The sequence below is a fragment of the Actinia tenebrosa genome, unplaced genomic scaffold (genome assembly GCF_029948245.1).
Source record: "Actinia tenebrosa isolate PJP-AT-01 unplaced genomic scaffold, QUT_ActTen_1.0 PGA_scaffold8__29_contigs__length_14323225, whole genome shotgun sequence".
Taxonomy (NCBI): Eukaryota; Metazoa; Cnidaria; class Anthozoa; order Actiniaria; family Actiniidae; genus Actinia; species Actinia tenebrosa.
Window position 1 is genome coordinate 4,799,116 of NW_028292585.1, and position 15,033 is coordinate 4,814,148.

A 15,033-nucleotide genomic window follows, 5' to 3' on the forward strand; every position below is an offset into this window, starting at 1 on the left:
TTTTAGTATAATTTTAGACGTGAATATAGAGTTTCGTGTGCTGTGATTGGTTGAGCGACCAGTGATTATGAGACGATAATCACTGCTGGAGTGGCGATTATGAGGTTTTCCAAAGTTTGCCTGAAATTGCTCTGATATTCAAGTTTAAAATTATACTAAAACAATAAGGCTCAGTGAATATATGGAATACGGCACTTGAAGACTAGGGGCTCAGTAAATATTCCACAATATTTACTTCGCTTTGGTGAATAACTGTTAAACACCCCACTGAGCCTTCTGGATCCAACATTTGTGGCTCAGCATGAGAGGTGCAAAGCAGAAGACAGAACTAGCCTTTGGAGGTATTTAAGACCGCATTGTAAATTACAAGTGAAAACGATAAGTAACAATCCATGTTTATTGATCACACATTTAGTTCATATTCACGCTAAATTTTTCTATTTACAGAAACCCTTAATTTAAATTAAAGCATTTGCAGCTTTTAAACTATTTTACAAAAAAAAAAAATCAATTCCGAAAGATAAGTTACATGCCAAAAACGCGGCAGTTTTCAATAGCATTAATCATGCATTTTTAAGATCAACATATTGCTTTGATAATGTACGAAGGCAATATATGGGACTGCGTGCAACCTTGTGGCCTGTTGGTCCATATTGCCTGTAGCACTCCCAAAATACATGCATTAGATTTGGGAAATAAATCTATTTAAATGTCCTATATGAACCACTATTTTGCTTCAAACGGAATGTACCCAAACTTGCCATACTGCTAACACAATGTGTTAGAATTGAGCAAGTGACTATATATTACTCCTAAAAATACATGCATTAGATTTGGGAAATAAATCTATTTAATTGTCCTATATGAACCACTATTTTGCTTCAAACGGAATGTACCCAAACTTGCCATACTGCTAACACAATGTGTTAGAATTGAGCAAGTGACTATATATTACTCCTGAAAGGAACGTCATGCATATAACATGAAATATATTAAAATTAACTCCTATTAACACGTTCTATTACTTTCTTATATATTACTAGGTCGTTCCAATAGTCATACCATATATCTGAAAATAAGTCCAGTAGACCTCAGTAGTCCGTAGACCTACAAAATTTTGCACTAATTTGTACAATTGTGTTGGTTAACTTTTTAACGGATATATGGTAAGCACTCTACTTCGTGTCATACTTGTTACATTTCTTCACGTCGTACTCGTTCGATAACTTGGCGTTACGCTCTTCATGTTCACAACATGCAATGTTCTTAGCTTAGACTAGATTAGACTGATAAACGTGTAGCTAAATTAGCATTGAACAGAATGTTTAAAATTCTGCTCCTGTTATCTCTAGGAGTTTTTCACGTATCCTAGGTACTTGTGTTGATGATTGATCCAACAACGCTTTTCCCATACAAGAATACACTAGAGTAGTAAGCTTAACTGTAGCATTCTTGATATCACTTGTCCCTGATCCTGCACTTCCAGTAGAAGCAGAGCCTAGCAGTTGCCAGATCAGTGGAACAACATATCGCTGGATCAACTGTGGTTTACGCGAATAAACTCCTTCAATCACCACTGAAAAGAAAAGATCGTCTTAAAGATGAAGTAATAAGGGCAGCAAAGTTGCGCAAGTCGTTGTGCAACGTTGTTCCTAATACCTACCACCACCGCAAGTAGAAGCGCTCTCTACTCTTCGCAACAATGCAAATCTAACGAAACTCTCCCCACCTACCTCAATTCCTGAAGGGATTCCGAGTTGTTTTATACGACTAAGAAAACTACTCATCGATTGAAAACTAAATTCTAAGGTGGTGATCCTCAATATTTGTTAACTAGTGTTTATTTGGTTCCAACAAATGAAATGGTGTTTTGTACTTACAGCACAGCTTGTCAAGGATGACCGGTTTGACTCGAGTGTTGCCATACTGTGATGTAGTACAGAATGGTTGTACCAAAGATATATGATCTGAAAAAAGATTAATGAGATTAACATTAGACACACTGACGTGAGATGAAAAGAAACTCGATGGCTTACCTATATGTTTGGTTAAGACCGTTAATGCCTCGTCAGCTGTTGTGAGAATACTAGGGTTCTTGGATGCTAAGTTGCTCGTAAGAGCTGCTACAATAGGAGGAACAAGAGCTCCTGATTGGATGGCCAGTGATGGGATGATACGTGGCAGACACTGTAAAGCGTAGAGATTGACCTGGATCAAAGAAAGAAAAAAGAGTTGACAAATCTTCGTAGATGGCATCTTTTACTTCGAGATTGCTGACCGCAGTTATAAACCAAGATTTTGACTCCCAATCAGCATGATGCACTGCTTCGAATGCTGATTGGGTTTGAGTCAGGTTGATAATATGCTTCCTACCTTGCTGTTGGAGTCTGTAAGACGTGGTATAAAACTATCAAACACCTGTAGAGACAGACAAAACCATATTACAATGAATACCATCTTGGATACAAAGATTATATTCAAGACTATACCCATCACATCCCATGACGCCAATTACTGACATGTAATGGCGAAAAATGGGTTTCTTTTTACGATCCTCTATTAAAAGAAATGGGGTTTATACTTGAAGTTACCTTGGTGAATTTGGAGCCCATCCCTTGTGGATTTCTATCAGCGAGTTCTACAATCAGGTCCAGCCCTTGTACACGTTCTTTCCAGTCATTTGCAGAAAGTAGAGTCACTACCTCGGGAATAAACTCTTCGCCCTAATATGCAATATGAAAAAAAAATCGCCATCATCATTACTATCCATCAGTATCACCATGAGCAAGTTGTTCAATGTATAATATATAGGAAGATCTTACGTTAATAGCAAGATCACGAGTTGCTGACTTTCCACTGCGAGAAGATTCCCTGCAAGAAAAGACCTCTTGTTAGTTTGACAAATATCAGACAAGACAAGATAAAAAAAGGTGATTGAGACTGACAATACCTTGAGGTCACTGGCGAGTTAACCGCACTTGACTGTGAGCTAGAATCATTACTAGTTCTAGAGAAACTCTTACTACTACCGCCACTTCCGTTACGGGAGTTGAAACCACTTCCGGTTGGGTTCTTACGTTGACGTGCTGAGGTATGATCACTAGGTGGATCACCAAGACCCTGTAATATATAGTAACGATATTAATACATGTACAGCCTGTAATCTTCCTCAGTTCTCCTAAAGTCTTTCTCTTACCTTAGTTTTCAGATTGTCCACGATATCTCGAACTTGACGCAGTGAATTGGCTGCCACGTGTTTGCTGAGGAGTTTTTCGAACTCTGGATGTTCGTGTATTATGTAGAGGATTTTTCTTCCATAATATCTACAAAAACAAAAACAAAAAATGCTCTAGGAAACCAGCTTCAGAAAATGAACTACGAAAATAGAAAACTACTTTGCACCAATAAAAAAGAGCGTAGTGAGGTGTCGGTACACACGTTCATCTTTAGAGTTTCTCGCAATATCCACGGGTTAACCCCCCCACACACTCCTCGCCAGCCCCTGCCAATAGAGAACCAACATGGCTTGCATCAACCTAGGAGAAAGACTCATGACTTTGACTTGATATAAGTGTAGAGAAGAGGGAAGAAGAGGGTAAGAAAGTGGTGGAGAAGGGTGATTAATTAATTACCTGGTCTCCGGGCCGCCATCAGTAGCAAACTGGACTGCTGCAGGAAGGATCCTGTCAGTAACATCTTTAGCTCCACTCATCAATCGATTGGCTCCTATCTTCTCTGCAACCACACTCAGGAAACTAGCTGATGTTTTACGAACTGCTGCACTGCGATGTCTGACAACGAACACATCAAAAATGGTGAAAAATGAGTGTTTGACCCGCGCATAGTTAAAAGAGGGAACCAGTTCTCTCTGTTAACTATGAACCGAGCTAGTGAACCTGCGGGTTTGATGTCCCCATGCGAAAGAAGGCTCCCGCATCTTTAGCTGTAGCATTTTAAAAATCGCTTTAATTTATGATGGCGTATAATGCACTATGGGATGTATAAGGTTTACCCACAATATCCCATGTTGCACCGCATTCACGAGTCGTAAAGTAAATGTTGTCAAGTTGATAATAACTATTGTATGTGGTAGAGATTGACGTACCCACAACCAATAGATGTTATGGCTACCAAAGCACGGGTGGGTGTGACGTTGTGTACCATAGATAACATAGCCTTGTCCACATCATCTCTTATGAACCCACTAGTCTCGCCACTCTTGGTGATAAGGATTTTACACGAGACTTCAAGATCCTGTGAATCAAACCAGACCAACGTTATAGGTGATTCATCTCCTCGGTAAAGTATAACTTGACACAGTAGAGACGACAGTAAACAACTTACTGTATCCATTTGTCTTCCAAAACAAGTAAACATGTCACCAAGACAACAGATTGCAGCTCTGCTTACTTGCGAACGTAGATTCTTGACCTTGTGTTTGAATATGGAAATATCGAACATTAGCACAAGGTAACATAAACAGGTAAACATAACATGGAGTAATCACGGTACAGACCGCAAAGCTGTGATAGGCACTGATGAGATCTCGCACGCACAGCTGCGACTGATTCAAAGGATTTAGAAGATTCCTTGTACCCGTACCGTCACCGTGCCGTGATCGATTGAGTTATAAAAGAAGTATGCTAAAACATCTATTTGGAATTGTGGTTGAGAAATTATCCTACAATGACAAGGTTCATCGAAAATGTATTGAGCAACTAAAGTGAAATACCTCGGCAATGACAGCCAGTGTAACAGCATGTAACTGAGGACCTAGTGTGTCTGGATGGTGCTTGGATAGTCTTCTTATGTGCTGTAAACCTTCACATTTCTGTTCCCTAGAAACACCATACATACAATACATTAATATTGCTGAAGCGATTTTTTTCCCTACTTCTTTTACAAGATGTTTTCAAGGATCTGGTAGGGACTTCTCACAAAGCAAGGGTCGAATAACGGGGTCTCGAAAATATATCAACGAACAAACAAACCACATACCAGTCTTCTGTGTTGGCGAGATACTTGAGAGCATTCTTGACAGCAGTATCGCTATTAGGAAACGGTTGTAGATCTTCTAGTTTGACTTCCCAGATTGCTGCTGATGAGCTGGATGATGTTGCTGAAAGATGTCGTCGGTTGTCTTGTGGGTCGTCTGTCGTAGCATATGAGTCATCCCGATCAGAATGCGCACTATTAAAATAAAACACTTATCTTAAGGATGAAGGTGACAATGTGATGATGATTAGAATTGCTAATAATTAATGATGGTGATGATGATGATTAATAACGATGCTAATATTTATGATACGGAGGTGACTTATAATCGTCATGATGGTTACAATGACAAATCAACTTTAAATAGGGTATTAATGAACGTGTATATCTGACGCAAGGATGACGTTGATAATGATGATGATGATTAGAGATGACGACGGTAACAATGATGTTAACAATAACGTGCATATTCGAGTGTAAGGAAGACGATGATGTCGATGTGATGATGATGATGATGAAACTAATACCATTCAATATCACGAGTAGTGATCAATCAGGGGATACTTACGATGATGACACCGGTATCTTCTTCCTTGGTGTTCTCCCCAGTGGATGTTTTAAGGGCGTACTTGAACCAGTAATACTCAAACCTTGTTCTGAATGAAATAAAATACAACGCTTATTATCATCGCTGCAGTCATATCGCTTTATTCCCCGGCGCAGCCAAACTACGCCAAACTACTCACCTTTATCTTCGAGCGTTTCTTTCATGTCTCTTGCTGCTTGCTGTTGTCTTTTTCGTTTTTCCGCTTCTTCAACTTCCAGCTTCCTTTTCAGTTCATTCTCCTTTCTCAGTTGCAGCTTCGCCTTGTCGTCTTCTCTTTCTTTCTCTGCCTGGAGCAGTTCTGACTGTTCTTTTTCTTTTTGAATCTTCAGTTGCTTCTGCCTCATTCTTTCTCTTAACCTTTCCTTTTCCTTCTCTTTCTCTCTCTGTTTTTCTTTCTCGATTTCCTCCAGTTCTTCCTGTTGCTTCTGTAGTCGTTCAGTCAATGCCTTCTCTTGCAGTAAGAGCTGCTCTTGAAGTTGTTTTTGTTTTTGCTTTTCCATTTCTCTTTCTTTCTCTTTCTTTTGTAGCATCCTTTCAAGTTCTTGCCGTTCTTTTTTAATCTTTATTCTCAGATGCTCTTCCTTGTCTTTATTCATCTGAACCACCTTCATTTTCTCACGTTCCAGGCTTTCCGCCTTCTGTTGTTCTTTCAAGAGCCTTTCTTCCTCCAATTGTTTTTTTCTTTGCATGCGTTCTCTTGTCGACTTGGAAAGACTTTTTCGCATTGTTCTGGGTGTCATATCACGTTGCATTTTATGTTCATTAGTTTTCTTTTCCTCTGAATCAGAATCGCTGTCGCTGCTTTCCTCGCTTTCATCCACCTCGTCATCTATTATGTCTTCTTCGTCTTTCTTCACTTTATCCTCTTCTTCTTCATCACTGTTTGCTTTTCCATTACTTTCGGCTTTTACAGTCCCAGAGTCATCGTCATCGTCTTCTTCCTCTTCCTCGCCTTCTTCGTCCTCGTCTTCATCTCCGTCTTCTGCCTCTTCTTCTTCTTCTTCCTCATCCTCTTCTTCTTCCTCTTCATCTTCTGGTTCGTACTCTAACTTGCCGTTCCTTGTCTTTGCTGTGCCATCTTTCCCATCGATAGAGTCAGCCCTTGTCTTTTCTGTGTTAAGAATCCCTTGTCCAACGACAGAGACCTCCCTCATGTTACTCACTTCGTCTTCACTAGAGATACTACTGCCCATACCAGACGTTTTATTTGGTGTCTCGCTACGAATGTCCTGAGAAATCAAGGACGAGTGCTTTCCACCGATGTCTTTAGAGAATATCTTATGGCCTTTGACTCCTAAACCATCAGTATCACTAGCATCCCTAGGAACAGATGGCGAGTTCAGTGCCGCTACTGCTGTAGATCCATGGCCTGAGTGAATTCTTCTCGAGTGTACTGGCGTCGCCATACGTGGTTTTCCACTGAAAGGAGATGCTTTGACAGGTGATGTTTCACCTTCTTCTTCAGGAGACCTGATGGAGCCATTAGAAGAATCCTGTGGTGAGTACGTGTAGAATGAGCTGTCATCACTGTCACTGCTTACAGGGTACATTCTGTGTGATCTCTTGGATACCTGATCGTGAACCTGTTTGAGGGAGTCTTTAGGGGGCTGGAATAGGTCTGGTACAGCACCATAACCACTACTCGTTACTGGAGCCAGAGGAACAGTTCGGTTCAGGGAGGTCTCCAGTGGATCAATACCACTGTCATTCAAGTCTTGTGTTTTCAAACCACGAATCTTGGATGCAGAACGCGCTAGTTGAGGTTTGATGTGGACTGGGGTGGGAGGTTCTGAGGAAGTAATAGAATTAAAATAAGAGAAAGGGAAATGGAAGGAAAAAGGAAAAAAACCAAGATGATAATCTTACCACTTCTTTTAGCATCAGGATCTATATCAAATGTTCCATCCAGATCTGCCACTGGAACTAGATTAGAAAGATAAAAAATATTGTTAATCAAATTCAATTGCAATAAAATCTGAGTTAGCTGAGCCCTGAATAGCAGATATCGGAGTTACACTCTGTTACCTTCAAACAATCGTTTTAAGTCGAGGCATTTGAAATGTAATGAAATGTATAGAAACTGACCCAAATTAACAATTGTCTGAAGGTACTAGATTGTAACTCCGATAGAATAGAATAGAATAGAATAGAATACCTTTATTTAAACACGATAAAATTTAAAGCTAAAAGCTTGTGGGGTCGTGCATAAAATAAATTAAATAAATAAAATATAATATAAGTATGAATCTGTAAAAATATAGCTAATTAACTTAGATAACTTTAAATATCTTATATATAATTCTCACACACATTCACATACACAATATCCGATATCTGCTATTAGATCAGCCCAGAGGTTGTTCCAGGACTCAATCTGTGAGTTAGCCATGCCCTGACTTAGATCAGCCCAGAGGTTGTTCCAGGGTTTGATCTGTGAGTTAGCCATGCCCTGACTTAGATCAACCCAGAGGTTGTTCCAGGGTTTGATCTGTGAGTTAGCCATGCCCTGACTTAGATCAACCCAGAGGTTGTTCCAGGGTTTGATCTGTGAGTTAGCCATGCCCTGACTTAGATCAACCCAGAGGTTGTTCCAGGGTTTGATCTGTGAGTTAGCCATGCCCTGACTTAGATCAACCCAGAGGTTGTTTCAGAGTTCTATCTATGTGTTAGCCATGGTAAATAGATATGGATTGCTAATGGTATCATTAATAAAGGGGTTCTTACCATGAGATACTGGTGATAGTCTACCATGTGGTCTACCAGTAGAATATGAGTCAGTCCAGTCAGGCCAGGAATTGGACAGCGAATTACCAAAGGTTTTCCTTTGAGAGAAAAACAATTCCTCATCTGTAGGAGAGAATGGACTGTTTGCAGGTAATCCTGTAGGGGTAGCAGAATGGGCACCTCTTGTCATAATATCCTTATTCTGTCCTTCACCCAAAGCTGGCTCAGCACTACTGCTTGCTTTAGGTTTAGTGTGAATTGTTCCACGCTTGTAAAGCAGAGCATAACTTCCTCCTGCACCAGCAGCTGTAGCTGAGCTGGCAAGTGTGGCAGCTGGTGCTGTAGCATTCAGATTCACTTTAGTTTTCTCCTTCTTGACCTTGTTACGATAAATCTCGGCATATGATGATGATGATGATGATGAGCTTGAATCTGGGGGCTTAGGCATGTGTGCTTCAGGTGATGCTTGGTGAGATTGATGTAAGTTTCTAAGGTATTTTTCAGTGTATGATGTCGATGTTAGTTTAGATGTGCTTGTGGGGGCACTACCAGCCTGACGTTGAGAAGAGCTTCGCTTGGGTGAACGGTCATTGACTATTTCTGTTGGAACCCAAGAGTTTCTTACCAGCTGTGGCTTTTGATCAGAATTGTCATTCTGCAAAAAATATACAAAAACATTGGAAAATATTAGAATACTACTATTCTTTAAAATTCTTTTTGCCTTATATCCAGAGTAATGATACAGAAATTAATTTTCCCATTTTAAAGTATTTTTAGGCAACATTTCAAATAATATTATAGTTTAAAGAGAAAAATTAGGAACACCTTATATCTAGATCAATGATTATGATGATAACTGACATAAAACTAGCTGCTCTAAGTATTACAAAGAAGATTTCATTTATCCCCCCAGAGAAGCTTTGTTCCTCCAAAAAAAGGTTTCATTAGGAACAGACAGCAGGCTGCTGTGCAGGATTACAACAACTCTGCTATATCACAATGTTAGTGGATTGTCAAACATTACTGTATGACAATGAAACAAGGGTTTGTCAAAGATTTGGTCTGGTTTTCAAACATTTTTAATCTATCTAACCAAGACCTCTATAAGATAAATCACATTGCAGTATACCAAAAACGAGTAGTTTGAAATAATATTATTTAGACAAACCAAATGCTTATTAAATTCAATAGCAATTATTTATTTTAAAAACGATATAAAAATTTGGCATACAAACATTGTCGACCAGATAAACTTCATACTTATTCAAACTATCTAGTCATGGTTTGACCATTTTTGAGATAAGAATTATGCTGGTTACTGACTAGACATGTCTTAATAGATGTATCTATAATCTATATTGAATTCTGCACAAATAACCCAGTCTAGAATGTTCTTCCTTTCTTGATGACCCCCCGCAAAGGGGTGTTTTAAGATCCACAACATTGTATCAAAAACAGAGTTCTTAAGAAAACAACAAAACAGACAGTATAATCTCTTAAATTGATCAAAGTATTAATATATTATGAAAAAAAGACCTTAAAAAATTATGAATTTTATTATCATTTTGACCAAACTTAATTATTGAAATCTTGTCATCTTTTAGTGGAAATAGGCCAAGGTTAAGATATGAGATTTTCAGTTCGTCCAAGTAGAACATTATCATAAGAATAGGTGCTTTTGTCTGATAAGAAACAGTTGGAAATCATAAATCTTTAGGTTCAAGACCTTGACAAAGGATCTTGCTGGGTATAATCTTAGAGCCAAGAGAAAGCTCATTAGTGAAACTGTTCATTGAAATAAAAAACTACAATAAATTAACTGTTGGCAAGAACCTTACTGAAAATATATTTTTGGCAATTTTCTTGATGTTTTTCAATAAATTTTGCAGTTATTTTATGGCAATAAAATACTTAGGAAAAAATTAATTGAGAAATTGTTTTTATACTTATTGTGCTTTATTAGAGAAATAATTGAAGAAAGATTATCAGAGTTCAAATCTAAGATTTGATGACAAGATTTTCACTCAGAAGTGAGAAATTACAAGTTTGTTTTTTCATCAAAATCTTAAAAACAATCCTATGAAAGAATAAACATTTTTTGTTGACATATTTTATTTATCTAAACATTGAATTTAATAAAATTACCGACTATGACTTTAAGATCTGTTCCATTTAATAATATTAGATCACAACGCATTTAAAGTTTATTTTTTATATATACATACAGGAAATTTCAGAGTTTTAAAGATCTATCCAATTATAACCAAGCTGAATGGTTCTTAATGATTTCAGGAAATTTATGAGGTTCTTTTTTAAAAAAAAAATTATGAAATTATTATGCAAATAAAAACTTCAATTCATTAGTTTATTTAGAGCTTAAAAATAATCTTTAAAGTAGTATAAAAAGAATAAAACTAGTATTACAACATTAGACATTTTAATTTTTAAACCATTTTTTAAGTACAGGATTTAATTTTTCAAATAGGAAGAGATCTTTACTACATTTTGAAAGCACTTCTGGTTTATTCTAAACATCTATTGAAGTTGTATCTTAACAAAGAAATGTTTAGCAGATCTAGTTGTCTTTATCATTTTCACTTGCAAAAATAAAATTGAAATAGAAAGTGATTGTCATCAAATGTAGTACTTCATGTGTTGCCTAGGATACACACCCACATGTACTAAAACCCTTTTGTTTGTCTAATTGCAATACAAAAAAACAAGGATTTTTTTTTTTTTTTTTTGAAAAAACTTTTATTCTTAAGCTGAATTTGAGAGTCAGTAATTTATAAATCAAAATACAGATGTCCTTAAAAACAAAACAAAAAAAATCTAGTGTACTAAAATATAATGATTTTTTTTAGATATTCAACAAAATGTGTAATAAATTTATAGAGATTAAACAGAATGGTTGAAAAGAGAAATAAAACTTTCCAGAAAAATACAAAAAAAAACTTTGTGAGATTTTTCTCTCATGATTTATAATTTTCCAATACAATAATGATCTTAAAAGATGTAATATTCTCAAGAATTCATATTGGAAATGAGCTAGACCGAACTAGACAGTGTTATTTGGAGCCCAATCTAAAAATAAATGACATTTTTGTTCATCTAGCTATTTGAATGGAATTTTTTCCAAAGAGGATATCCCACTGTTACTGGGGCTTGTTTCTTTATCTTTCCCTACAGGAAATTGTTTCAACATACTAACAGAAGGTAAATTTCTCATTATTTTATTTATGAATGTTCGTATTTATGTAGTTTACACAATGGTCAACCTTAACACAAGTTTGATCTTGAACTTGTTTGCCAAATCAAGAAGCATATTTCAAAATTTATTTTAAGAAGTTCTCATATTTGAGCAAAAATCTTGATATTATCTAACTGACACCTTATAAATAAATAAACAAATCATCAAATGAGGTATTTTTTCTCATTCCTAAATAATTGTTGAAGACTTTTGAAGCAAGAATAACACTTGAATTTTAAGGAAATCCTCTACTATGGCTAATACCGAACTTCTGTTAGAGAATCTTGAGTTAGTTATAACTAGACTTTATTCAAATTAATGTATATAACATGCAATATATCTATGATATTCATGATGATAAAAACACTTCCTTGCCAACCTGCTTACTGTATAAAGGAAGGCATGGCTTAACACTCATGCTGCATGTCATTATCATCATGCATTGATAATACAACATTAATATCATCACTTTCATCGATTTTCAAGAATAACTTAGTATTTTACTAACCTGATTCAAGATAGAGTCCTTAGCATCCTCCCATGGGAGTCTATTTCTTCCTGCGCTATAATAACGCCGAGGACTTGGCCCAGAGTTGTTCATAGAATCATTTAGACCTGGAGTAGATCTTGCAGAGCTGGTAACATCGGCAGAACTACTTCCTCCAGTCCCAGCCATTACCCATTCAATATCTGCACCCCGTTGACTGTTATTCTGTCCTCTTACTGTACCTGACGAGGGTATAGGTATAGCATACTCTACCAATCCATCGCTGTTTAACCTCGGAAGCTGTCGACGAGCAAGCCTTGCTTGTACTGCAGCCATGACTCCATCTCCACCTTTTGTCAACTCCACCTTATCGACAGCTGATACAATAGGACTTAAATGCCCTGGTCCCATTGCTTGTGCAATCACAGCAAATGCTTCAAGTGCAGCTTGTCGAACCTTTCTCTTGTTGTCAGCAAGCGCTGGTGCAATGGCATTAGTCAGTTCTGGGAGATCAAAGTCAGATCGTGGGAAAGTCAATAAAGCACCAATGACAACATTGAGAGTTTCTTCACGCACTTTAGATTTGGGGTGCTGTAGACTTGCCGTTAGCACGTTCAATACAGGTTTAGGAGAAAGAATCTGCATGAGCTGCATTAATACTTTCATATTTTCCTGTCGAATAACAATCTTGTTATCTCCCAACTTATTGGTCAGGGTATTGACCAAAGGTTTTAGGAATGGCTTGGCATTTTGGCCAAGTTTTGAGATTAAGATACCAAGAATTTGAAGGCTTGTTACTGTAATCTTGAAATTTATATCATCTAAGAAATCAAGTAGTAATCCAAAAAGAGATGCTAGATGCGGTAATACTGGCGAAGTATCTCCAAGGTAACCCATAACAGTTTTTAACTCCTCTATACCTTGCGCTCTAACTCTCCAGTTACTTTGATCTCGAAGTTTGGCAATCACAGAATGAGGTACAAAACCAAATACAAGTTCATCGTTATTAAACTTAATATTTTCTCTTCCAGAATATCCCTTTGTTACAGCAATAGTGTGTCCTCGGTCAAAATTATGTTTTTCGCCGTTAACTTTGTCCTCGCTAGAACCCAAAACTCCATTAGTGTTCAAATGGCTGGCACTCTTTGCCTTGCGTAGGTTAGACATTTCTATATCTTCTCGGTAAAATTGTCCCAACTTCTGTATTGCCTCTGAGCATACATTCTGTTGCTTACTTGGTAATCGCCGGAGATAGTCGTTAAAGTTTTCTTCTCCAACAACACTTCGTATTCTATCGAGAGAGAGGACCGTGGGTTGTGATCGAGAGGAGCCCTCGAGTATTCCTACAAGTGCTTTGGTGAGTATGAATAGATCCTCGTGAGCAAGATTTGGAGTGATGAGAATAGGCAAAGCTACAAGACTTTCCATTCTAGTTCTTTTATCTTCACTCTCTAACCCATGTTCAATGATAGCGTTGAATACAGCACCAACATTGCTAGAGTTTTTCATGTAAACGTGTAGCGTTTGTATGGCTGATTTCTTTACAGTAACCGTATGATTACCGAGGTTGGACACTAACTGTGGAAGTATTAAGGTCATGCAGTTGTCAAGATCTGTACCAAACTCGGGAATAATTTCCGATATAAACTCGATGCATCGTAAACGAAAGTTAGGATCGCTGTCACAAAGTGAACTCTGAAAAACATGAAATAAACCATGGCGATCTTCAAACGTCAGTCGTCCTCCATTACGACGAACGCTTGCTCTCAATTCCTCAATAACAGCAGCCCTAACAGACGGGTTGGTTTGATCCGTTAACCTTGCCAATACTTCATGTTCATCCATAGTTTGCGAGGAGACTTCATGAGGCTGTGTGATCATGGATGAAGGTGATGATGGCTTGGCAACACGACCACTAGCCATACGATAGACATGTTGGATATAAAATTAAACCAACCACAATAACATAAACATCAAGTATACTACACCTATCAAGATTGTTTGCTCTTACTCCAGGAAACTCAACTGCTCACAGCTCTTCTCGTAGCTGTCGAGCAGAAATTCATTGAAAAATAGAAAACTAAAAACAAGTAACTAAGAGTTTCGCGTCAAAATTCCATAAACTTTGCGCCGCCGACACAACCAAGGTCCCGGATGACTGGTAACAAATATTACAATTGCGTTACCAAGGGAGGGGAGGCTTGGGATACACGCGCTCAAGTATTTATAGTTTATATTTAAAATGAGTACTAAACCAAACTATTGTTTCATACCACTTAAAATATATTTAAAAAAGGGTTGAATGTCTTATCGCTTAGTAAGTTTTCATGTTAAATGTAGTGTTTACTTTTTGTATTTGTTTATGTTTTTTGTTTTTTCCCCCCGTTTGACATTCAACTTTATCTTATAATTGGGATTTCCTTTCTGAAGGAATATATGGTAACTCTTGATTACTGGTATACGGCGCGTGATTACGTTTGGGCTTCCTGTGGCAGTGCAATTGGAGAGTGGACAACGACTTAGGACCATTAAAGGGTTGCGCTTTGGTTGCGCAAAGGTAGATTAAGAAGTAGATTAAGAAGGCAATCATTGCAGAATAACTTGCCTCAAATTATATCTGAAATGTCGGCACAATTTCACATAATGGAAGTACCGAATGTTCTATAGTTGATGATGAACCCTGAGGCTCGTCACACAAAACTTCTTTAACAATCTATAATACAATCTTTAACATACATTTTTCTACATCCGGAAATAGGAATAAAACAGATCAGACAGCGCTTGAGTAAAACTCTTGCTTCTTGAGATCATGGTTTTGCTATACTCTATTCTACAAACGTTGATTGAAATGGTGTTCCATTTGGACTAATGGCTTTCATTTTACTAGATAAACAAACCGTTATGATCATAAAAGGTTTTGAGTGTTTTGAGCAAATTAATAAATAACGGAAGTTAGAATTAAGATGTTTA

General features: G+C 37.4%; 1 protein-coding gene across 1 annotated transcript; it reads right to left on the reverse strand.

The window, feature by feature from the left end:
• Window positions 1-383: 383 nt before the first annotated feature.
• On the reverse strand, window positions 384-14,200 carry LOC116303829 (TOG array regulator of axonemal microtubules protein 1). The gene is made up of 18 exons (XM_031713436.2): window positions 12,085-14,200; window positions 8,327-8,981; window positions 7,469-7,525; window positions 5,742-7,391; window positions 5,564-5,651; window positions 4,999-5,190; window positions 4,733-4,838; window positions 4,345-4,431; window positions 4,106-4,254; window positions 3,633-3,791; window positions 3,197-3,323; window positions 2,951-3,120; window positions 2,823-2,871; window positions 2,592-2,723; window positions 2,374-2,418; window positions 2,037-2,208; window positions 1,881-1,967; window positions 384-1,576 (listed from the first exon to the last, which is right to left on the reverse strand). The coding sequence occupies exons 1-18, from the start codon at window positions 13,984-13,986 to the stop codon at window positions 1,326-1,328; spliced, it is 6,078 nt and encodes a 2,025-aa protein (XP_031569296.2). The 5' UTR covers window positions 13,987-14,200; the 3' UTR covers window positions 384-1,325.
• Between the last annotated feature and the right edge of the window lie 833 nt (window positions 14,201-15,033).

Coding starts and splice junctions, on each gene's coding strand:
- LOC116303829 (XM_031713436.2), bottom strand. CDS start 13,986: ATGGCTAGTGGTCGTGTTGCCAAGCCATCATCACCTTCATCCATGATC. Junction 7,526..8,326: donor ACTATCACCAGTATCTCATG/GTAAGAACCCCT, acceptor TTTCTAATCTAG/TTCCAGTGGCAGATCTGGAT. Junction 7,392..7,468: donor TCCTGATGCTAAAAGAAGTG/GTAAGATTATCA, acceptor TTACTTCCTCAG/AACCTCCCACCCCAGTCCAC.